General features: G+C 42.2%; 1 protein-coding gene across 8 annotated transcripts in view; it reads left to right on the forward strand.

Moving 5' to 3' along the window:
• The window catches only part of PARP8 (poly(ADP-ribose) polymerase family member 8), a 158,286-nt gene that overhangs the window by 60,251 nt on the left and 74,126 nt on the right, over positions 1 to 23,909 (forward strand). For all 8 annotated transcript variants that reach the window (XM_083576064.1, XM_083576070.1, XM_083576063.1 and 5 more), the window contains 3 exons: positions 16,989 to 17,026; positions 19,128 to 19,217; positions 22,587 to 22,657. In XM_083576064.1, coding sequence (XP_083432190.1) covers positions 16,989 to 17,026; positions 19,128 to 19,217; positions 22,587 to 22,657 — 199 coding nt within the window. The remainder of the gene's footprint in view (positions 1 to 16,988; positions 17,027 to 19,127; positions 19,218 to 22,586; positions 22,658 to 23,909) is intronic.

Here is a 23,909-nt window from a genome sequence, read left to right on the forward strand (position 1 = left end):
GGACAATCAACCTATGGCCGCACAGGCTGGTTTTCAGTTGGGGATTCCCATGAAAATGGGGATGGCAAGTGGTAAATGTGGTGGTTAGAGTGTTGGACCTTGGAGACCAGGGTTCAAATCGCCTCTCAGCCATGAAGCTCACTGAGTGTCATTGGGCCAGTCACTCACTCTCAGCCTAACCTACCTCACAGGATTGTTGTGAGGATAAAATGGGGAGGAGGACAACGATGTGGATGCTACCTTGATCTCCTTCGAGGAAGAAGAGAATAGAAATGTAATAAACAAATCCATCTCCATTGTAACCCTGCCCTTTCACGACTTCATGCTCCCTGGCTCATGAACATCTGCATATATCATCCTGAATCCACAGTGTCAAGCTCCATGCTATCCAGAATCCTATGGAATCTTTCCTCTGCACTGAAATGGACCACAAATCTCAGTGGAGAAAAGTTTCATTTGTGGAGTGTCATATAATAAGTAGAAGATGCGATCTCAAAGGCGTTGGCATAGAAGAGGCAGGAACCAGTGCTGTTCAATGGGCCTAGTTGCATAAAAGATAGGAGTAGAGTGACCACTTATGAATTGCCACTGAGAGGAAATTCTTCACTGGGCTGTAGCTCTGTGGCAGAGCAGCTGCTTGGCATGAAGAAGGTTCCAAGTTCAATCCCCAGCATCTCCAGATAGGGCTGTGAGAGACTCCTGCCTGAAACACGGGAGAGCATCTACCAGGCAATATTGCAATCCTAAGCTGAGTTGGACCAATGTTCTGACTCTCAGCTTAAGGCAGCTTTCTATGTTCCTACAAAAGAGGACTGAGATATGTATGAAAATTGTGTGTGATAGTTTTGAAATAATTACGATAATTTAAGTAGTAATACAGCGCACCTCGCCTCAGTGGGGAAGATTTTGACAAGGTTACCCATGTGGCTGCTCAATCTGCTGTCCAGCTGCTGACTACAGATTAACATCTTCAGGGTCCTGCTGCTCTCCGTCTGGCTCTTCATCTTTAAACAGGACTTAGACAGGATAGCCCTTCAAACAGAGATCTGTCCTCTGCAAAGTAGGACACGTGGCCTCCCTTGATGGGTCAGAGAATGCAAGAACAGTAATTCCTATTCATTTCATCCTTTTTTCTTTCGTTTTGAACTTGCAAGGAGTCACAGTATTTTCCACGGAAAGTGTGCAAAATGGCTGTGGGTTTCTCCCCCCCATTTCTCTTTCTCTCATTGCTTATTGGAGCAAAGGTGTCGAGTTCATAAAACATTTCCTAAGGCAGTATGTACCTGAGGAAGTGGAGGGATTCCTTGTGGTTTTGTCTTCTTGCTTGCTTACTTCCTTCAACTTTTGTTTTCTAACCAAAACTGTTCAGCACAGCTAAAGTAGAGCAGCTGCAGAAGAATTAAAGCTTGCTTTTAGGTGAAAAAACACACACCGCACAAACCCCAAACAATTGCTTGACAAGAGAGAATCGGGTTGTTGAACTGAGTGCTCTTCCTCAAGAGTTTCAGTTTGTTACCCTACCCACTCACTTCTCTGTGTCTTCTCAGAAATTATCTCCACATTTGTTTGTTGGTTGCTATTTACAATATTCAGATACAACTTCTATTTTTTAAATACACGTATCTGACACCAGGAGGGACAGGCCTCCATAGAAACATATAATTAGATAAAGAATAAACATAAAACTAGATAAATAAATAACTAATACAAATAATACTATCCTTACAGACTATCCTTGCACAAGTTTGACAAGTTCTGTCCACAGTACAGGAGTTCAAGTTCTCCTCACAGTATCGGAGAAGTATTACAATCAATCATATCTTGCTTCATATTCCTAAAGGCCTTGAATAATTCCCATTCTTGCTCAAATTGATTAATTATCTGCTTCCTTCCTCCTACCCATAAAACCCAAGTTATGTTACTGAACCTTGCAAAGTCCCAAAGTTTAATCAACCAGTCTCTTAGACGAGGAATTTCTTTAATTTCCCCCACTGTTTTGCATATATCATTATAGCTGCTAGGAGAGCTACCAATTTTCTACTATTAACAGTTGACTGGAATTCAACATAAAATAACCTAACAGAAGGCCTGGGAGACCACGATATAGGTCCCCATTCAGCCACAGAGCTCTCTGGGTGACCTTAGGCCAGTCAGTGACTCTCAGCCTAACTTACCTTAGAGCATGGGTAGGCAAACTAAGGCCTGGGGGCCAGATCTGGCCCAATCACCTTCTAAATCCGGCTCACGGACGGGAATCAGCCTGTTTTTACATGAGTAGAATGTGTGCTTTTATTTAAAATGCATCTCTGAGTTATTTGTGGGGCATAGGAATTCGTCCATTTTTATTTTTTTTCAAAATATAGTCCGGCCCCCCACAAGGTCTGAGGGACAGTGGACCGGCCCCCTGTTGAAAAAATTTGCTGACCCCTGCCTTAGAGGGCTGTTGTGAAAATGGGAAGAGGGAAGAACCATGCATACCACATTGAGCTCCTTGGAATACAGAATATGGAAAGATAGAATATAGATATAGATAGATATACAATTTTTAAAATAATTTAAAATAAAATTTAAAATCCCACAAACCTACAATGCTAGAAGCAGCCAAAAAGAATATAAAAACAGAGCAGACAATAAGGACAACGCTCACCGAAAAGCAAAAAGGGGTTATATCTCTGCCACTTTCCCCCATTTTCTTCCTTTAAAGGATTCCTGATTCTTTAATAGGTGCATGATGAGCAGAAGCTTAGCTAATGAAGCTTTCCCCAGTATGCAAATGCAGCAATTAGAAGAACGAGGAGAGCATTTGCAGTAGCACTGTGCCAAAATCTGGTCCTCCAGTTTCTTGAAAGTTTCCGTTTTCTGTGACTTCCATTCCCCCACCCCTTGCTTCGTTCTCAGGACACATTTCATTGTGGTGTCACCATGGTGTGTGCTTGCATGTGTTTTTCTGTGCAGTAAACATTTCTCCAGTTCTCCGCTGCCTCCACAGCTGCTCAGGCTTCCTGATCTGAAAAAGTCCCCTTGAAGGAGTTATCTCCACTTGTTTCACAATGCACTTTAGTTGAAGTCCGGATTCAGCTTATTGTGCTAGAAGCCGGTGCAACGAATCCCACTAGCACATTGGGACTCTGCCCCCTTCTCCCCTGGTGTGTCCCCAGTGTTCTCACCCAAATCTACTTGGGAGGGTCAGGAGAACACCCAGAACAGGACACAAGGGGAGGAGAGGAGAGGACAGGAGAGGAGAGAGAGAGTTCTTGTTTGGCAAGCAAAAAAATGCTTGTGCTGCAGCAGGGGGTGGGAAATTCCCTTATTCCAGCGCTGCTTCCCGCTGCTATCCCGGATTCTTAGATATCCTGTAGACTGTCTCCGGGACAGGTGAGGCTGCGAGATCCCTTATTTTCAAATCTGAAAGTTGACCTCAATTGCTAAATGGGATGCAGCAAGTCTGGCATTAATATAAGCAACAAAGCTATACAGTGGTACCTCGGGTTAAGAACTTAATTCGTTCCGGAGGTCCGTTCTTAACCTGAAACTGTTCTTAACCTGAAGCGCCACTTTAGCTAATGGGGCCTCCCGCTGCCACTGCACGATTTCTGTTCTCATCCTGAAGCAAAGTTCTTAACCCGAGGTACTATTTCTGGGTTAGTGGAGTCTGTAACCTGAAGCGTCTGTAACCCGAGGTACCACTGTATATGCAAGTTGCTAAAATAAATGAGAAGTTTGTAAAGGACTGTTTCAGCCTTAGGGTGCATAATCTACCAAGAATGGCCCTTTCACAACCTCATTTATTTGACTAAGGCCTGTATGGAAAAGAGTGCCTGGTGGATTACACCCTTCAGCTGCTTCTGCCAGTTCAGATACTTACGATGCTCTTGAACTCTTGTGCCCTGTCAGTATTCTGCATACCAGTGTATGTAGAAAGGGTATACTTCGAATTTTCATTTCCCTACATGTATTTCTAAAACCTGACACCTTGAGGATAGCCAATGTCTACGCCGTTCCTCAGCCTCTATCAGTTCTTCCCATCATAGAATCGTAAGAATTAGTGATGGGAATCATATGGGTTCATGACCTCGCCAGTGCGGAACTGTTCCATTAATTATACTTTACAGCATTTTCCATTCCACATTTTAATGTTATTGAATGATGCGGCTTCCTTCTCTTCTCTTGGGAAGACTATTTTATGTTTTTGCGATCACTCTAATCAGCCCCATTACACTTGTCTTTTAATTTCTCCTTTGGGGAATCCAGTAAATATGCTAAACCTCTCCTGGTTTCCATACCAGGTTTGGCAGACTTGTTCAGTACTGAGGGCCACGTCAGAAATGGATCATAAACCAGAGGGCTGCAGCTAAATTAGCATGTTTTACACTGGAAGATGCCAAATGTATGTGACACACACACTCAACATTATTATTATTATTATTATTATTATTATTATTATTATTATTATACCACCCCCTATACCCCCAGGTCTCAGGGCGGTTCACAGAATAAAATCAGAATACAAAACCACAAAATACATAATCAAAATGGAAACAACAAGAACCCAATAACGCCCCCCCCATTTCAAAAGGCCATAGGGTGTCAATCAAATCAACCAAAGGCCTGCTTAAAAAGGATCGTTTTTGCCGTGGGGAGAGCATTTCACAGATGGGGAGCCACTGCAGGAAAGGCCTGTTCTCATGTGGCCACCCTCCAGACCTCTCGAGGAGGAGGCACACAAATCATGATGATCTCCCTTCAGAAGATGATCTCCCTCTGTTCCCTCTATTTCTGTCTATTTTGGTCTGTTAGGGCCTTTGCATGTGAAAGAGCATAAGGGCCCTGCTGGATCAGGCCAGTGACCCATCTCCTCTAGTATCCTGTTCTCACAGTGGCTAAACAGATGCCTGTGGGAAACTCAGGAGCAGGACCAGAGGACAATAGCACTCTCTTCCCTGCAATTCCCAGAAACTGGTACAGTGGTACCTCAGGTTACATACGCTTCAGGTTACATACGCTTCAGGTTACACACTCCGCTAACCCAGAAATAGTGCTTCAGGTTAAGAACTTTGCTTCAGGATGAGAACAGAAATCGTGCTCTGGCGGTGCAGCGGCAGCAGGAGGCCCCATTAGCTAAAGTGGTGCTTCAGGTTAAGAACAGTTTCAGGTTAAGAACGGACCTCCGGAACGAATTAAGTACTTAACCCGAGGTACCACTGTATTCAGTCATACTTCCGGGCCCAAGTGCTGGTTTTCACCTATAAAGCCTTAAATGGCTCAGGACTGCAGTACCTCAAGGATGGCCTGGGTTTAATCCTGAGGAGCTCCAAGTAGAGCTGGGCATGTCAACAGCCTGAAACCTTGGAGAGCTGCTGCCGGTTGGTGTAGGCATTACAGAGTCAATGTAAGATAGCTTCCTATTTCCCTACTAGTCATGTATCATCATGAATGATAAAGCAAGCTTCATGTCAGAAACAGCTGACAGACAACAATTGCCAACAGGGTTTTATGCAGAATTCAATTTATTCTTTTCATTTATTTATTTATTTATTTATTGCTCAAGTTTAGTTTATATTTGATCTACGGACCTTAAACAGCAGCTGCAGTGTGAAGTTATCAAGGCAACCACAGCAGAGGAGAAAAATATTCACAATATACGTGCACACAAAATGTGTCTTTTAAATCAAGGGTGCAATAAAACCTGCGAACAATCAGAGATAGTTAAAAATACAGACAATAATTGTGTGGTCTGGCATTGATGGTTATAGCAAGGAGCTTGGCTATGTTTTCCATTATAAAAACCCAACAGATATTTATGTTGTATCAGATATTATGGTTTATTTATTTGAAAGAAAGCAGCTCGATATAAATACATTTAAAAAGCGAATTGAATTTTCAATAGATACACATAAGCTAATATTCGAGACCTTATGGTCTTATGTTTGTATTTTTGTGTTAATCATTATTGTAGAGACCTTGTTTTTAGGCAGCATATGAATATGTTAAAAAATAAGTAAATAACTTAACATTAAACTGCTAGGCAAAATGCCATATTCTGGATAGGACATAGATGCAGATTCATGAGATCTTCTTTATTTGTTTAATACATAATTTCTATTTTAAAACTACAGAAAATTAGACAAAAAAAAAAAACCTCCAGCAAAAGCCTTCAGCATGAAACAGAAGGTTTAAAAATCATGTGGACATTAAACAACTTTTGTTGACTGCTGCAAATATGTGAGTGCAGGGGGTCAGGTGACTATTTCAAAGAAACAGAGAAGTCCCCATCCTCAGTCATGGTGTGGTATTTCAGTTGCTACCTCTTCTTCCATTTAAGATATTTCTCATAGAACCATAGAATTGTAATTGGAGTGTTGGAAGGAACTCAACTCATCTAGTCCAACTCTCTACAATACAGGAATCCTGCTCACTGCCATCCCAGGGTGGGCTTGAACCACCAACCTTCTGCTTAACAGCCAGATGCAGTGACCCATTGTGCCACATAGGTGTTCCTTCAGGTACCCAGTGCCCAAGTCATATAGGGCCATACTTCAGTAGTATGCTTTGCATGCAGAAGATCCAATTTTCACACTCCAGCATCTCTAAGTTAGGAAACACTCTTTTCTGAAACACTAGCTAGCCACTGCAAGTCACTGTTGACCCAGAATAGCCAATGTATTACCCCCACCTCAGATATTGTTGGATTCCAACTTCCATCAGCCCCAACCAGAATGGCCGATGGTCAGAGATGTCAGGCAAGAAGCAGAGATCACCAGTATCAAAACAATGATTCTTCAACATCAATTCGTTGGGGTGCTCATGACGTTGGTTGGATGCCTGATGATCATCTTCCAAAGCAACTACTCTATTTCGAACTTAAAAATGGAAAGTGTGATGCTGGTGGTCAACAAAAGAGGTTTAAAGACTCTCTCACCAACAATTGGGAAACACTGGCTTGTGAGCACTTCAACTGGAGAACAACCTTTACCAAAGGTGTCATGAACTTTGAAGACGTTTGAACTCAGGACGAAAGCGAGAAACACGCTAAGAGGAAGGCATGTTTGGCAAACTCACCATGATCAACTCCCGCCTGGAAACCTATATCCCCACTGTGGAAGGATGTATGGATCCTCCACAGTCACTGACGGACACACCGTTAAGGCTATGTTCATGGAAGACAATCTTACTCGGCTACGAGTGATCGCCAAAGAAGAATACTATATAGACCTAACAGATTTGATTTCTGTGTATGTCTTGCATGCCCTCGTTACAAATAATTTGTCTTCTGGATTTGCTTCTACATGTATTCATTAGCTCTACCACCACCATCACTGCTGTTATCCATTTCATACTCCTTGGGATACACTGAGGTTATTGCTTCCTGAATTCTCTCCAATTGGTTTGACGTATTTATGGCACTGGGACTCCTGGCATCTATTGCAGACGTTTTAAGTTGTATTTTGCCTTCATCCTACAGACTTGGACTGTCTCTGAAATTTATACTTGTGGCCAACAATATAATGCAGACTTTCAGTTTAACTACTGCTGTTGGGTGCTTTATTGTGGCATAAAAAGTAACAGGGTCCTGCTTCATTAAAATAGGAAAACCAATGCAAAATGGGGTTTTGTGCTCAAGCCAAATATCTCACTTTCTCTCTCCCTCTCTGGATCTAAAAGGATGTCAAAACTTAAAATGATGCCATTGGGTGCTCATTTTAAAAACCAGGAGCTCAAATAGGAACATATTATTTGATACTTTCTCATTATATATGCATATGCATATACACACAATCAATTTCAATAGATTTTTTACAAACATGCATTTTGATTGCTTCTATTCCATCTTTCAGATCGGTCAAATTCTCTCAGCTGACTACAGATTAAGATAATTGATGTTTGCCAGCCTTCTCATGGTCCTGATTTAACTGCTCTCCTATTTCTGGTGTTACTAACTATCTGCAACTGCTGGGAACTGGTGTAGTGTTCACCACAGGCTGGTCTTTATATAGTTTCAGATATAAGAATTTTTTGTAGGGAGATACTGACTTCCTCAGATATTTATGGCGGCTTTTATTTCCAAGCAGGACTATCAGGGACGCGGGTGGTGCTGTGGGTTAAACCACAGAGCCGAGGACTTGCCGATCAGAAGGTCGGTGGTTCAAATCCCTGCGACGGGGTGAGCTCCCGTTGCTCGGTCCCTGCTCCTGCCAACCTAGCAGTTCGAAAGCATGTCAGAGTGCAAGTAGATCAATAGGTACCGCTCCAGCGGGAAGGTAAACGGTGTTTCCGTGCACTGCTCTGGTTTGCCAGAAGCAGCTTAGTCATGGTAGTCATGTACGCCAGCTCCCTTGGCCAATAAAGCGAGGTGAGCGCCGCAACCCCAGTCGGTCACGACTGGACCTAATGGTCAGGGGTCCCTTTACCTTTACCTTTACTGACTTCCTCAGATATTTATGGCTTCTTTTATTTCCAAGCGGGATTATCAGTGGTCTGTTCTTAAAGAAAAATAAAATAAAGAACAATGAATTCATGTATGTACTCCCAAAGCTGGATTCTGTAAGCTTATGTAGGCAAAGGTGCTTAATTTGCTTATTTTGCCTAATTTATTTGGCTTCTGTCATCGTGAGAAAGGAGTGTGGTATTATGCAGAGCAGTGAAGCCTGACCCTGTGACCACAGGACTTTCTACTTCCCATCTGGTTTCTGTTCTGCTTTCCCCATTCACATTAACCCTGTGCATTAGGACTTTTGTGCATTTATCCCTCTGAAGCTGTGATACTGGACAGGTCACTTCACTAACTTCTCTTCTCTTCTCTTCTCTTCTCTTCTCTTCTCTTCTCTTCTCTTCTCTTCTCTTCTCTTCTTCCCTCCCTAGGGTAGTAGTCCTTAAATAGTGATTATGCAATGAATAGGATGACATTGCAATACTGTGTAGTCCAATGAGTTTTGACTGCAGCGGGGATGGGGAAATCCTCTCCTCATCCAACCCTGCTCCTTGTGCAGTAAACAGGCTTGGGGGGGGGGAGTCTCCCACTGGCTTCAGTGGATGGGCAGTGTATGTAAGAGTGGGACAAAGAGACAGTGAATGAATTGGTGCATGCATGAATGAACAGGTGTGTGTTATGTATGGGAATGAATGAAAATAGGGACATCCTGCTATACCCTCCTCCCCATATCTCTCTGATGAAAATAGGGACGTCCTAAGGAAAAGCGGGACTGTCCCTGGAAAATCTGATGCTTGGAGGGTCTGTGGGTGTTATGTGTGGACGTGATTGAATAGGTATGTTTGGATATGAGGAAGGGAGTGTTTTGTGCAGTCCCACTGGTCTGATTCCTTGATATAGTGGTACCTCTTGGTTGCGAACGGGATCCATTCCAGAGGCCCATTCGCAACATGAAAAGAACGCAACCTACAGCGGCACTCTGCACATGTGCAGGTTGCAATTCATCACTTCTGCGCATGCGTGTGATGTCATTTTGTGCTTTTGCATATGCACAAGCGGTGAAACCCGGAAGTAACCCTTTCCAGTACTTCCGGGTCGCCGTGGGACATAACCTGAAAGAATGTAACACGAAGCGGATGTAACACGAGGTATGACTGTATATATATTGATCATCCACACATTGGTATGTGAATGATAGAAACCTATATTTGTAGGTCAATTGCTACCAGGTTTCTTCTTTTTTTTTACTTTTTTTAAAAATAATATTTATTAAAGTTTTAAAAGTTACAAAAAGAAAAAACAAAACAACACATCACAATAAGGAAAAAAGAAAGAAAAAGAAAAAGAAAGAAAAAAAATACAGAAAAATAAAATCTGTTAAAAAACACAGCGAATCTTCTCATAACTTATCTTTCATTTGCTTTTTTCATTGACCTCCTCACACCTCCCTTTTTTGTATTCTAGTTCGGTTAACTATTTCAGCAAATCCTTTCCATCTTTTCCAATTTTTGTCCTGTAATTTATCTTAATATAATGTAACTTTACTTTCCCTCCTTTCACCAATTAACAGTCTGTTTTTTCCTAAACCTTTATAACATTTCTGCTAAAACCACATAACTTCATTCCAACATCCTTCTAACATTCATTAATTTTACAATGTTTCTGTAGATAGTCTTTAAATTTCTTCCAGTCTTCCTCCACCGACTCTTCTCCCTGGTCTCAGATTCTGCCAGTCATTTCCGCCAGTTCCATATAGTCCATCACCTTCATCTGCCATTCTACCCGGGTGGGTAGATCTTGTGTCTTCCAGTACTTTGCAATAAGTATTCTTGCTGCTGTTATAGCATACATAAAGAAAATTCTATCCTTCTTTGGCACCAATTGGCCGACCATGCCCAGGAGAAAGGCCTCTGGTTTCTTCAGAAAGGTATATTTAAATACCTTTTTCATTTCATTATAGATCATCTCCCAGAAAGTCTTAATCCTTGGGCATGTCCACCAAAGGTGAAAGAATGTACCTTCAGTCTTTTTGCATTTCCAACATTTATTATCGGGCAAATGATAAATTTTTGCAAGCTTGACTGGTGTCACGTACCACCTGTAGATCTCTTCTTTTTTTTTACTTTTAAGTTGACATTCTTAATATGCCAAACAGCATACGCAGTGTCAACATTCTGTGCTTAGGTGGTGCAGCTGCAGAATGTACATATTATCCTGCCATAGACTGACCTTCTTCTGCGTTGCTGTCCGGCTGTTGTCGTTTATCTTTTCAATAGTGCCTGTAACATACACCAGGTACTTGCAAAGCCTCTTCTTACTGCTGCCACTCTTGCTGTTGGCTTTTGTGTCTGCAATCCTGCACCCTTCATGAGTGGATTGCAGGGAGCTCAGCCATTCCCAGGGAGAGCAAGCACAACACTCATCTCCAAGCTGCTGCTGCTCTGGTCATAACACAGCACTTGGTAGTCAACACTATTCTTGAGCCGGCCGAGTGGGGGAGGATCACAGACTTTGTTGTTGTGTGAGTAACGCTGAGTCTCCCTAAGGTCTCCCTAAGTGAAAATAAACATGAAAGAGAGTGAAATTATATAGAAGGTAGTGCTTATCAGGATGATGATAAAGGAACCAAGCGACTCATAACAGTAAATGTTCACTGGCAATTGGCAATGTGTTAGGAACTGTGGAGACTAGGACTAGAAAAAGAAAAAGTACTATGCATTGAGAGACATCCAAAATTGGGTTGGGGCAAAAAAGGTCTCGCTAAGTGGCCTGAGCTGATTGACAGTGTTGAGCAGATTACCTGGGAAAGGTGGTGGTTTTTAAGCAGAGGCTAGATAGCCACTTATATGGCAAAGCGTGTTCTCCTTCATGGAGAGCATGTGTTGCGGTGGGGGCCACCAGGACACTCCAAAGTTGGGGGCGGGCTAATTGATTGTTGGCCACTGATGTGATTGGGCTTCCCTTGTTGTTGGGAAGAAGGTAATGTTGCCATTTGTTGACTGACAGCCAGAAATGCTAAGACTCCCTGCATGAGGCTAGGGCTTCCTCTTTTCGCCCGTGCATCGGATTGCCTGTCCCCACCCCCTATATTTAGGGTTGTTTGCTTTGACCTTGCTATGCCTGTCATGGGGTTGTCTGCTCTTGGGGCAGGGGCCCAGTAGGAATTTTGTCCATCTGGCTGATTGGCTGGGGCCATTTGGTTTTTGCCTACTGCGTAGCAAATTGTCACAACTTGTAAGGTTGCGGTTAGGCATTGGTTTATGGTTTGGTTGGTTGAGGGGCATGGATTGGCTGTGCCTGCCCCTCTAATGCTGCTGCTGCAAGGGATTCTGTTAAAGGAATCAGGGGCTAACTATTGCTTGTCCACCCTGTCAAGGGGCTCGGGCCATTGCAAGAGCTCCTGGTTGCATTTGGGAAGGGCTGAGGGCAGGTTCCCTGCTCCGTCGCTACCCCCAAGTGTATTCCCCTATTCTGTCTTTTGCAGGTGTGCGTAATGTCAGTCTGTCCCCCATGGAGGGGCAGATAGTCGCAACCAATGCCTAAGCAACCACTCACAAATTTGTATTTTAATAAAGTTGTAGCCAAAATTATGCCAAAAACCTTAAACAAAAATTTCTGTGTGATGTGTGAGTTATTGGGGTGGCCCTGGGGACCTCGACATGCAAGGGGTTTGTCTAGCTGAATTTTCAGGTTGCTTCCAACTTTATGTTTCCAGATCTTGATTGACCCCTAGCAATTGCTCATCCTTTGAGAGAGACCAGAATTTTAGAGAAGCCTTTACCACTGTTGAGAAGTAAGGAAAACTTTTTACCAGATTGGTTTGACTAGCGAATATGACCTTCCAAGGTGCTCTCATCCTAATGCCCTAAACAAGTGACTGTTAGCAATGAGGCTATAAACAGCATCTTAGAAGTGGAATTGCTGTGAGCTTCTTTTGTAGTGGAAACTTTGCAAAGCAGAGGTGGCTGTGCAGCAGAAGTCCATTTGCATGGCAAGTTAATTCAAGCATCAATTTACAAGTGATACTTGCCATTTAGTTCACTTGTGGTTGAGTCACATGGACAAGCTAACTGTGAGAATTATTCTTAGTGAAAAATGCAAATGTTCAGTACCTTTGACTCAGCATCTGTGTTCCACCAAGAGGCACTGTAGCAAAGGAGGGGGACGAAAAATTTTCAACGCACGACTGGCTTCTTGCTCATGTATCATGTATCTGTGGTTTAGCTTGCCAGCCCAAAGAATGACAAATTTGCTTATGGGCATGCTAGGTATTACAGAGCATATATCGCTGCACCCCTTGTCCAGGTACTCATAAGGCAGCTTCTCAGCTCCTTGTAGGCAGTAGCTGTGACATCACACTTGAGAGACCTTGAGCCACTGGAAAGCTTTTGTCTATGCGGTGACTATGGGATAAGCTAGAGGCTATATATAAATCACACTGTTCATCATGCAAGATTCCACTTCAGGATATCTGCAACACATCATTAATTTACTGATTTCCAGTAACAATAAGTGAAAAAATGATCTGGGCCAGAAAAGCACCCCCCACCTTTCTGTTTCACGGAATTATTGCATCTTTCTCCAGAAACAATAGTAGAGTCATCCAGTTCAATATTTTCTATTTTATTTTTCTATTTTCTATTTTAGCTGCTCTGCACTGAGTTGGAATTCTCTTTAAACTATGAATAATAATAATAATAATAATAATAATAATAATAATAATAATAATAATATTTATACCCTGCTCATCTGGCTGGGTTTCTCCAGCCACTCTGGGCAGCTCCCAATTGAATATTAAAAACACAATACAGCATTAAACATTAAAAACTTCCCTAAACAGGGCTGCCTTCAGATGTCTTCTAAAAGTCAGATAGTTGTTTATTTCCTTGACATCTGATAGGAGGGCGTTCCACAGGGTGGGCACCACTACTGAGAAGGCCCTCTGCCTGGTTCCCTGTAACCTCACTTCTTGCAGTGAGGGAACCACCAGAAGGCCCTTGGAGCTGGATCTCAGTGAACGATGGGGGTGGAGACGCTCCTTCAGGTATACTGGGCTAAGGCCATTTAGGGCTTTAAAGGTCAGCACCAACACTGATCTTTAAACCCACCCAACTCCATGAATTCAAGTTGCTTACAGCAATTGATTTCAGCTGGCATACTCTTTAAGTTTGAATAATACTGGATAGTACCCAGTATCTCTATCCACCTATTCTGTATCACTCATACAAAAGCATGTTCAAAGGTGAAGGAAAAATTATTTGTCCTAGATCAGTGGTTCTCAAACTTTGTTTCTTTGATGATCATTATTTTGATCAGAGTTATGGACTCTCTTTCTTTGGAGGTTTTTAAGCAGAGGGTGGATGGCTATCTGTCATAGATGCTTTAGCTGAGATTCTTGCATTGCAGGGGGTTGGACTAGGTGTCCCTTTCAATTCTACTATTCTATGACTTGCTTTTTCTTGGTGGACCACCACCTTTTCTTATCTCATCACTATCAAATGGAGTGGTGCTTGACATGTCCCTTCTTCACTTCTTTCCCCTCTGCTGGAACCAAATTCCCACTGGTTCCATTCCTTCTATTCTTTGGTGTTTCCGTTGTTGACACTTGACTTGCTATGAATTGGCAGATTACTTGGATGGCTTTGAAAGAGGATTAGAGAAATTTATGGAGAACAAGGCTACCAGCAGTGATAGAAGTGTCCTACCTCCAGTGATGGAGACAGCTTCTGAATACACATGTGTCTAGGTAGAGCTGAGAAATACTTTCGGCTGAAATTATGGAGAGCTTGATGGACCTGCTGTCTGACTTGATATAAGTCATCTTTCTATGTTCATATTATAAGACTCTAAAAATATTGGATCCATTGTTGATTTAGAATAATAAGTGGGGCAAGGGAAGCTTTTTTCCCTAAGAACTCTTCTTCTTTAAGCAAAACAGATCAAAGCAAGCACCTATCATTTTCACAAGGTGCTGAAACTGCAGAGTCTACTTGGGGGACATTATGACATTTGTTTAATATTTAATGTAAAGACTTATTTAAGCTTTCCATAGGCAACAAAACAAGCGGTGCACACAGTCTTCCTACTAAGCAGTAAGAAGACTGAACTAGTGCAAAAATAAGAAATGGTGGCACCCAACAGCTGTACAAGTACCCATGCAGAAAGAGTCAGCAGTTTTAGGCGAGACTGAGCTCATGCCATCAATTTCACAGACTCTACTGTTTGCATTACCTGAAATAGTTGCTGCAAATTTTAGCAAAGAGGTCATCCATTGATTTAATGTTACCCTGTACATTTTTATAAATCTTCTCCAATGAGAGTGGGCATTCTTCCTGGCACCAGGAACATTTTTTTTATTAGTATTACTAAAATTACTGAATATTCTTAAAGCGCCAGTAATGAATCGTTTATCTTATTTAAAGTTCTCTCTCAAGCACCTCTGGTTTCATGTGCTCATCCCCTCCCACTTTTGGCTTGCCTATGTGGAGGAAGATGGGGGATTAGTTTCCACCTTAGATTAGTTTGTTGTGTCAACTGAACCTGGCAATTTGTTTGTTGGAAAGTATGGTTTGTTGGAAACAAATCAATTTTAAAGCATTGGTTATGGAGCTGGCATGTCAAAGCAGTCCATAGTTGACATGAACCACAGCTTAAGGTTTAGATGTAATGCTAAATAATGGTTAATTGAAATTAAAAGTGAAGCTTCCTATCTGTTCTTTGCAGCTGCACCAGAGGAAGAGGGGAAGGGGGTGGGGGTTGTAAGCCCACAACTCATTGTGGCTTCTTATCACACTTCAGTTGATTTATTGTGATGCCTGAATTACAATAATTATAATATTTTTTCCACAATTTGCACCTTTGATTACATTCCATTGGTTTATGCATAGCTTTGTACAAATGTAATTCATGTTGTGTTTTATGCAGTTCTGGATTCTGAAGTATGATGAACACAGTTGTGAACATATTCCTTTACATGGTACCCACAGCCTAGTACATCCTTTGTGTCCCATGGTAAAAGCCAGACATACTCTTAATGTATGAGAGGGTAGACAGCGATGCTCAGTCTCCCCCTTTAAAAGTCTGAGGCTAGAGTAATTTTGCCAGGATTAAGATCCAACTTCAGCTACTGTGGCACCAGTTGGTGAGAAGATTCACATTCATTCATTCATTGGTTGTAGTATCAAATTCATTGGTTGTAGTATCAGATGCTGCAATGAATGTGGCATTGCAGGTTAATCACCACTTCTAATATTGCCCAGTGCCATTTAAACACAATACTGTCCAGTGGCCAGACTTCAAATAATGGACTGAAAGTGGAGTCCATCATTGTTTTATGGGATGCACCTCTTTTGCTGAATCTATACTGTTCTGTTCTGGCTGGAATGGTTTCACTTGCTTTACTTATCTTTTTTTTAATAACTGTAATTGTTTTATTTTTATAAATGTGTATTATACTGTTGTGACTGGCCATAGGATCTTATGGTGAAGAGTGGGAGATATTGCTAGTGAGGATGGATAATACTGAGTTCAGTAGACCAATAGTTTGACTTAAGGAGATAAGATGTTGCTCAATGGATCTTCTTTTGCATGCAGAAGGTCTTAGGGTCATTCCCCAACATCTCCAGATAGGGCTAGGAATACTCGTCTGAAATCCTAGAGAACCGCTGGCAGTCATTGTGGACCTTTGGTTTTCAGCCGGTGGGTTAGTACTCATCATGGCCTTATCTATGATGAGTCATAGTAGCGAGACTGCCACCATACAAAGGCAAGTTATGAAAACACAGAGAGATGGGTCCAAAAATGCATGTTTGGATTAAAGGTGGGTCTGAAAAGACTGAAGATTTTGGTGTAGCTAGATAGACTGATAATCTGACTCCGTATAGGGTTGCTTTCTGGAGACTAATGCATAAAGAACAAGCCATGGCATGTTCCTTCAGGAAGAAGAGCATGTCACACAGTTTGCAGGATGATTAATTTCCCCGACTTCCTAAAAAAAAAAAAAAAAAAGACCCAAGACAGTAAGTGAATGATAGTTGTCATTGAAGGGACAGGCTACTTCTTCACCAGTTGTGCTCATAAGTTTGGGTCCAAAGGCTGCAGTACATGTAACTGCAGACTGCAGGCTATAAGAGAGCAGTCGTGAAAGAACTCATAAATCTTTGCAGGGACTTTGCTCGTAAGTGATTTGTAGGTTGCAGCCCTAATATGTTTTCCTTTAGAAATAAAAATAAAAAAGACAAGAGAGAAGAGACGGTGCAGAAATACTACTCTGAGCTCATGAGCAGTCAATCTCCATTCTTTCTCTTTTCCCGCCTCCCTAAATGTGGTTTTGGATTAGAGCGGCACACTTTTAGTGAGGGAGGGGGAAGCAGTGCTAGCACTGTGTTTGGTTATTTATTTATTTGTTTGCATGCCATGCTCTGAAAGCTGTCACACTAGTAGTCTTACAGAGCTGTCAAAAATCTATAAATAAACATTGACAGTTCAGTGCAATTACCGTATCCCCGCACCCCGCTTCTTACAGTCTTCCTTATCTATCTTTTCTTTTTCTTTTAAACAGCATATCCTATTCGGTGCACGTCTCTGAGGATTATCCAGGTAAAGTGCTACTTTCCGTGCCGCTGCTGGTTTTTTTTATATATTAAAAAAAGATTCTGCTGAAGGCATTTGAAACACCATTGTTGTGCCCCTGCATCACCTTTGTGCTAATCACATTTCATTAGCCACTTCATTTGCACTGTTATTTCTGTTTTTCTGCCTTCGTTTGTAGGCAGGGTGAGAATGAAGGAATCGAATTTGTGAAAGGCTGTGTGAGACAGAATGTGTTTAAATGTGTGTGTGTGTGTGTGTGTGTGTGTGAGAGAGAGAGAGAGAGAGAGAGAGAGAGAGAGAGAGAGAGATTTTCTCTGCCTACAGCCATCAGTGATGGGGTAATCTACTGCCAATGTAACTAAAGGGCCCATTCTCTGATCTCATTCAGAAGCTAAAGGGAGTTTCTAATCTTCATGTCTCACTTGATAACACACGGACAATGTTTCATAAAGGCTTGAGGGGCTCAGATCTTTTGCACAAATCTTTGCCTCTCTCATGTCACTATGATTCGTATGCCACTGGTGAAGTGGTTTGCTAAGTGAAACCATCAAAGGCCACTGTGTGGTGCTAGAGTGGAAGGGAATTTTCCGAGTGGGAGGAGGCAGTGGGTGCATGGGACAGGGGTGCATGATGGCTGAGGAGATAGTCTCCAGCAGCCCCCACTCCGGACATTGTCCCTTCCACCCAGGTCCCTCAGCCGCCCCCTGGCTACCCAGACCCCCCATTCCCCTAGCACACACACTCAGGCAGCTCTGGCAGCCGCAGCTCCTCGATCCACATTCGCATCTGCCAGCGTTTGTGGAGTAAATACGGTACATACCGTAAATACTGAGACAAAAGTGCAACACACAGGTGGGAGAGCTGGAGCTGCAGCTACAGTGGAGTTACACTGAGCTGACAGGAGCAGCCGCCATTACTCAGCTTGCTGAGTATACTAAATATACTGGTGTTTTGAATATTTAATAAAATATCAAAGTTGTTCTGTTTGGTGTTTAAAATATTTATTTCTTAATTTTGGCCTCAAAAAAGAGGGGTTGTCTTATACATTGGGTCGTCTTATACACGGAAATATATGGTGGAGAGAGAGAGAGAGAGAGAGAGAGAGAGAGAGAGAGAGAGAGAGAGAGACAGACTTAACTTTAGTATGTTTTTCAGAGTGCATGGGGAAAATCTTTACAGCACACATGCAAGCTAACAATACACATAGTGGAAACTAAAAGTTCCATTACTGAGAATCAATACAATATAGCACACTGACTCTTTTAGGAGCCCTTTAGGAGTCATTATAGTTTAAAGAGTAGGTTCCAATGAATAACTGCTTGAGCTAATGCCTGGTGACAGACATAGGCACTGTCTCTTATACTAAGAATCTGTCTGGGCTCTGCAAACTAGCAAGAGGTATTCCGAGACCTAAGCCTTCTTTCTCCTCATTGCAGCAGATAGAGAGCCCCCATCCTTCACTTACTGAACTCAGGAAGCATGGAACTTTCTCCCCTGAACAGTGTGTTCATATACCTTTGCAAAGGCTGTGTGCCAGCACCAACGTGTGCCCTGGTAGAGACAAGATAAAGTAAATAAAAAATAATGGGTATCTTTGTTTCAAGTTTTATTATATCCTGAAGGGGGCTTAAACCAAATAAATCAAAGAGAAATGGGTTCAGGTGGTGGTGGGGAACCATTTTCTAGTTTCCAGATGAGACTGAAAATCAATGAACAGCTAGAAAAAAAAGTAGTTTAAGGCCTCAACTAAGTGGGTTATGGATTGCAGCCTAAATCCATACAACTGATTATTGAGTATGCTTTTTCTCATGTATTTATCAGAGGCAAGGAAAAGCTGTTTCCCACAGTTTGGCTTTCTGACTTTGGTATGCCAAAGCTAGTGCTGGGCTGCAATTTCTCCTACAGGGTTTCTAGGGCTCAGGATTTGAAGTGCGGGTATCTACTGCTAGACTGGGGGGCAGGTACCAGAAAGCTTAATGATGAGCTTGTTTTTATCCTAAAATGATGGCTGCATGGCATGGAGTGCTTGAGGAGTATATGTGATCTTTGCACATTAAATCCTTATACACATTAAATTCATTTGTTGTTTTTCTTTTTCCTTTTACAGACAATACCTACGTGTCCAGTTCAGATAATGATGAAGATGTATTAGTTACAACAGAGCCAATTCCAATAATTTTCCACCGAATTTCTACAGGTAATTCTGAGATGACCAAAGTATCTTGTGATGCATTGAATAAGGCAGACAGAACACAACCTTTGCACCGAAGAGGTGGGAATGCATGGCTTTGGCAGTGGAAAGCTCCTTCAACCATGGAAGAAGATCTGTTCAACAATCCACAAGGCTTATCAAAAGGCAAAAGAGAGAGAAGAAAGCAGTGTCTTATACCAATGATAATTCAGTTGTTAGTCAGGGCAATCCATTCCTGAGTCGGCAGTGCCACCCTGCTACTCTGCCCATCGCATTGTTGCTGCCGCTTACCAGGACAGTGCAGTGGCTGGGTGGCAAGGAGGTTGGGACTGTGTGGGTACACCAGAGGAAAGTCTGCTGTTGCACCAACACATGTCTGACCTTGTGCCTTCCTTGCCCTGCTTTTGGGAGGGTGGCTGCATAGCACCATCACACTGCTCTGATTGCTCTTGCATAGTAAGAAACATGAAGGTTGCAGCCAGGACATAGATATCAGTAAGTAAGGGGATAGGTGTGATTTCAGAATCAACTGGGAACTCAACAAAGGCAAGTCCTGAGGACTGATTTTTTGAGGACTAAACTTTGGATTTTCTATTTTCTTTGACGTGGCTATATTCTGTGCTCCATCGTGGTTATTATAAGGGTGGGAGGTTTCTTTTATCGTATATGTTGTTTAATCTCTGAGAAGTAAAGTCTGAGGTGGCAGTTCTCATGCTTGTTGGCTGTGTGGGACTTGTAGCAAGTCTTTTGGAACTGAATTCCAGTATGGTAAAAGACCAGTGGGTTTCCTTTGGTCCTCAAAATTGTAAAGCAATTAATGGGAATTGGGAGCGATGATAAAATGACTGCAAGGAAGAACAGATAAAAGAGCCCTAAGATCAAGCATGATCTTAGGGCTTTCGGTCAAATGTGAGCTCTGGGGGTCTTGTAGTGCTCATTTCAAAGAAGAGTTGAGCATTTGAACCCCAGAAACTCCTTCACCTTTGATTAAAATTCAAGATGAAGAAGAATGCCAGGCTTATTCTCTATCATCCAAGTCCTCATCCTGCCCAAACCCCTCTTCTTTGAAAGCCCCACTGGGCACTGGAGAGGGAAGAAAAGAAAAGACCCACCTCTCCACAACCATTTGCAGTGCCATCACTGACCCGGGCTGTAAGTGGGGCTTTTAAGGGAAAGAAGGAAGGGGTTTGGATTTCAGTGGCCTCAGCCTTTGTGGGCTTTCTTTGCAAAGTTGGTCTGGATTGCAAGATAAGCTATTCCCCACCTTTTGGAGGAAAGTTCTTGGTTTTTTTTCTGATGTGACCTGATGCAAGCCTAGGATAAATCTCATATTTCTAAAGCTACACAAATCAATACCAGCAGATGAAGAAGACTGGGATGCCATGTTTTAGATCATCTGGAATTGACTGTATTCCTGTGAAACACACCAGGAACCAAGTTTCCCCAGTATTCTTGAGGGTACAAATAATAATGAAGGGGGGGAAAGCCTTGAAGACACCAATAGATGTCAAAATGCTTTCTATAAGTAGCAGGTGGGTGATTATTTGGGGAATGAAAGGACAAAAGAAGTATAAGAGATGATAAAACATTGGGAAGGATTGTTGAGGAGTAGCTGGTTAGTATTTAACATATAATTATTTCCTGGCTATTATTTAGCAGGTTGCTTTAAGATTGAGGGCTTAGAGTGTTGCATAACAACTATAATAATACATATAGGCAGGAATCCTACATTCACTCACCCAAGAGTAAGCCACATTGAACTCCAATCAGACATGTATAGGATTGTGCTATTAGATAGATGGAAAACCAATGGCTCTTCAGAGCTTATTGAACCATAAATCCCATTTCCTTTACTCTTGGCCAGGCTGGTTGGAGCTGGTGGGAGTTGGAGTTGGTTCTCTACCGTGTGCTATTACAATGCCAAAATGTGCTAGGCTAGCTCTGATTGGCCACAGTAAACATAGACCATTTCTTTACACATAATTCGTTAATTTTGTATTTTCCATCAAGACTTAACGGCCAATTTTACCTCCGTGCTTAAGAATATAAATTATATTTGGAATACATTCACATTAGCTTTTACAGGAATTGTAATTAAAATCAACAACTCAGATGTGATTAGAACATTCATTCTACGTTAGTTTTAAAATAGCACGGTAACACTAGCTGGCGGGAAAATAAAATGTGAGATTTACAAGAGTATGAAATACTTACTTGGGGCTGATGCCTCACACTTACCGTGGGGGTGGCACTGGGAACATCCTCCCTGGGGTTTGTTAATCACACCCTCTTTGTAACATTTTGAGTGCCTTGTCACACAGTTCATCACCACCACATTAAGAGGCTCCACGCCCCTGCCAGATGTTTCTGGCAGCCTCAGGCTGGAATGTGAAGATTCTCAGTGGAAGGCGGCAGTACTCAGGAAAGGTGCTCTCTAAACACAGATAGGCACTGAAAAGTCAGTGTCTGGAATCTGATTTTTAGCAAAATCCTTGAGGATTCTTCCAGTTATTGTACTAGCCTTGCCATATGCACCAGAACCCTATGTCTGTGTATGCAACTACTGCTGCAAGAATGACATTCGCCCAAAGATGGAAAGAAGAAGAAGTCCCAACAAAAGAAGAATGGCTAGAGAATGGACTATGCAGAAATGGCAAAACGTACCAGAAGAATTAAGAAATCAAGACAACAAACTTTTTATTGAAGAAAGGAAATCGTTTATTTAATATTTACAAATAAATTGTAAACAAATTAAGACATTAGCAGGGTTACTGGAAAAACTTACAGTTTCTAAAACATATATGAAATAGATAAGGAAAAGAATAAATAGAGTTAATTGGGATATGCAGAAAAAGAAGAAGAAAAGGGTAAATTCACGGAACCACTGAAAGAGGGGGAGGGAAGTCGACGTTTGATATGTGAGAACAGTTTAATTTTTGTTGTTGTTGAAATGTAAATATAAAAACTTATAAAAAAGGAAGAAAGAAAAGAAAACAGAACCCCATGTCTGTTTCCCTGCCCCACTGCTTTCTGCACATCAAAGTGAAAAAGGGTCAATAACTCAGTGGTAGAGGACATGATACGTACACAGAATGTCCCATGTTCATTACATTCATCTCCAGTTGGTGGAGGTGGGAAAGACCTCTGATAGACGCTTTGGAGATCTGCTAAGCCAGCGTGGATAATACAGTCATAGAAAGATAAACAGACAGGGACAGACAAACAGACTGACCCAGTCTCAGGCAGATTCTTATGGTTTAGTTCTGTCTTGAAGGTATTTATATCAAAGTCCAGGGACACTGAAAGTAAGTTTCCCTTCACACCCTTACCTGCTAACTTTGTCCTCTTTCCCCCTTTTCCTTTTCTTTTTTTTAGAATTGCGAAAAACCAGTGATGTCAACTGTTGTTTATCCATAAAATCAAGGTTGCAAAGGGAAAATGGAGAGGTACAGTATTGCTTTGTTAGTGCAATTCTTGCAAACAGATCACAGAGTAAATTAAGAAAAGTCAGAGAAACCACTTCTGCCAAGTTAGCATGCTCAGAGGAGCCCCAGCTTTTGTCTAAAGGTCTATTCACTCTTTCGTGGAATGTGCACATAGAATTGTCCCTGCCAGTGAAATGAATAGGATGCTATTATGTCCATGGAACCTGTGTGTACAGGTTATCTGGTGTGAATAAAAAGTCTGAAGACTGGTTGATATTCCAGTCGTAAATAAAAGTTGATCAATCAAGCAATAAATAAAAGTGGTGTGATCTTCCATCAGTAGTGATGTTGCAGCACTTGTTATGATCTGGTCTAGAATACAAATTTGTTGACCTAGTAACGCTCAGAAACAGTAATTCCCAAATATTATATCTCTCCCAAGTTCTTTCCAGCTCCAAATGGGAAAACAAGATTTTGAACATGTTCAGAGAGCTGTTGTTTGTTTTTGTTTTTTTTGACTTGTATTGATTTTAATGCTGGCAACCAACTGATTTGCACACACTACATCAAGTAGGTGGCAGGGGGAAGAAGGATTTTAAGGTTGTGGAAACAGGTTGAAATAAGAAAGCACTACTGGGCCTATGGGACGCGGGTGGCGCTGTGGGTAAAACCTCAGCGCCTAGGGCTTGCCGATCGCATGGTTGGCGGTTCGAATCCCCGTGGCGGGGTGAGCTCCCGTCTTTCGGTCCCAGCTCCTGCCCACCTAGCAGTTCGAAAGCACCCTTAAGTGCAAGTAGATAAATAGGTACCGCTTTATAGCGGGAAGGTAAACGGCGTTTCCGTGTGCTGCGCTGGTGCTGGCTCGCCAGAGCAGCTTCGTCACGCTGGCCACGTGACCCGGAAGTGTCTCCAGACAGCGCTGGCCCCCGGCCTCTTAAGTGAGATGGGCGCACAACCCTAGAGTCGGACACGACTGGCCCGTACGGGCAGGGGTACCTTACCTTTACTGGGCCTATGGGAAGAAAGAACAAAAGGTTCTCTCACCAAGCTTTGGGAACCTTCATCTTCCAAATATCTAACTGCATAAAGAGACTCTGTCTGCTGTTTCCCTCGCTTGGTCAGTGGTCTTACTCAATATAAAGCAGTTCCTTATGTTCCTAGAAGTGTCTCAACTTGTTGCATGGCAGAGACTACCTTGAAGCCAAACAGCCTGGAAAAGGATTTTTTTAAAACCTAGTTTAGCCAAGGGGGTGCAATCTATTAGGTGCCTCTC

The sequence above is a fragment of the Podarcis filfolensis genome (genome assembly GCF_964270895.1).
Source record: "Podarcis filfolensis genome assembly, chromosome: 11".
NCBI lineage: Eukaryota > Metazoa > Chordata > Lepidosauria > Squamata > Lacertidae > Podarcis > Podarcis filfolensis.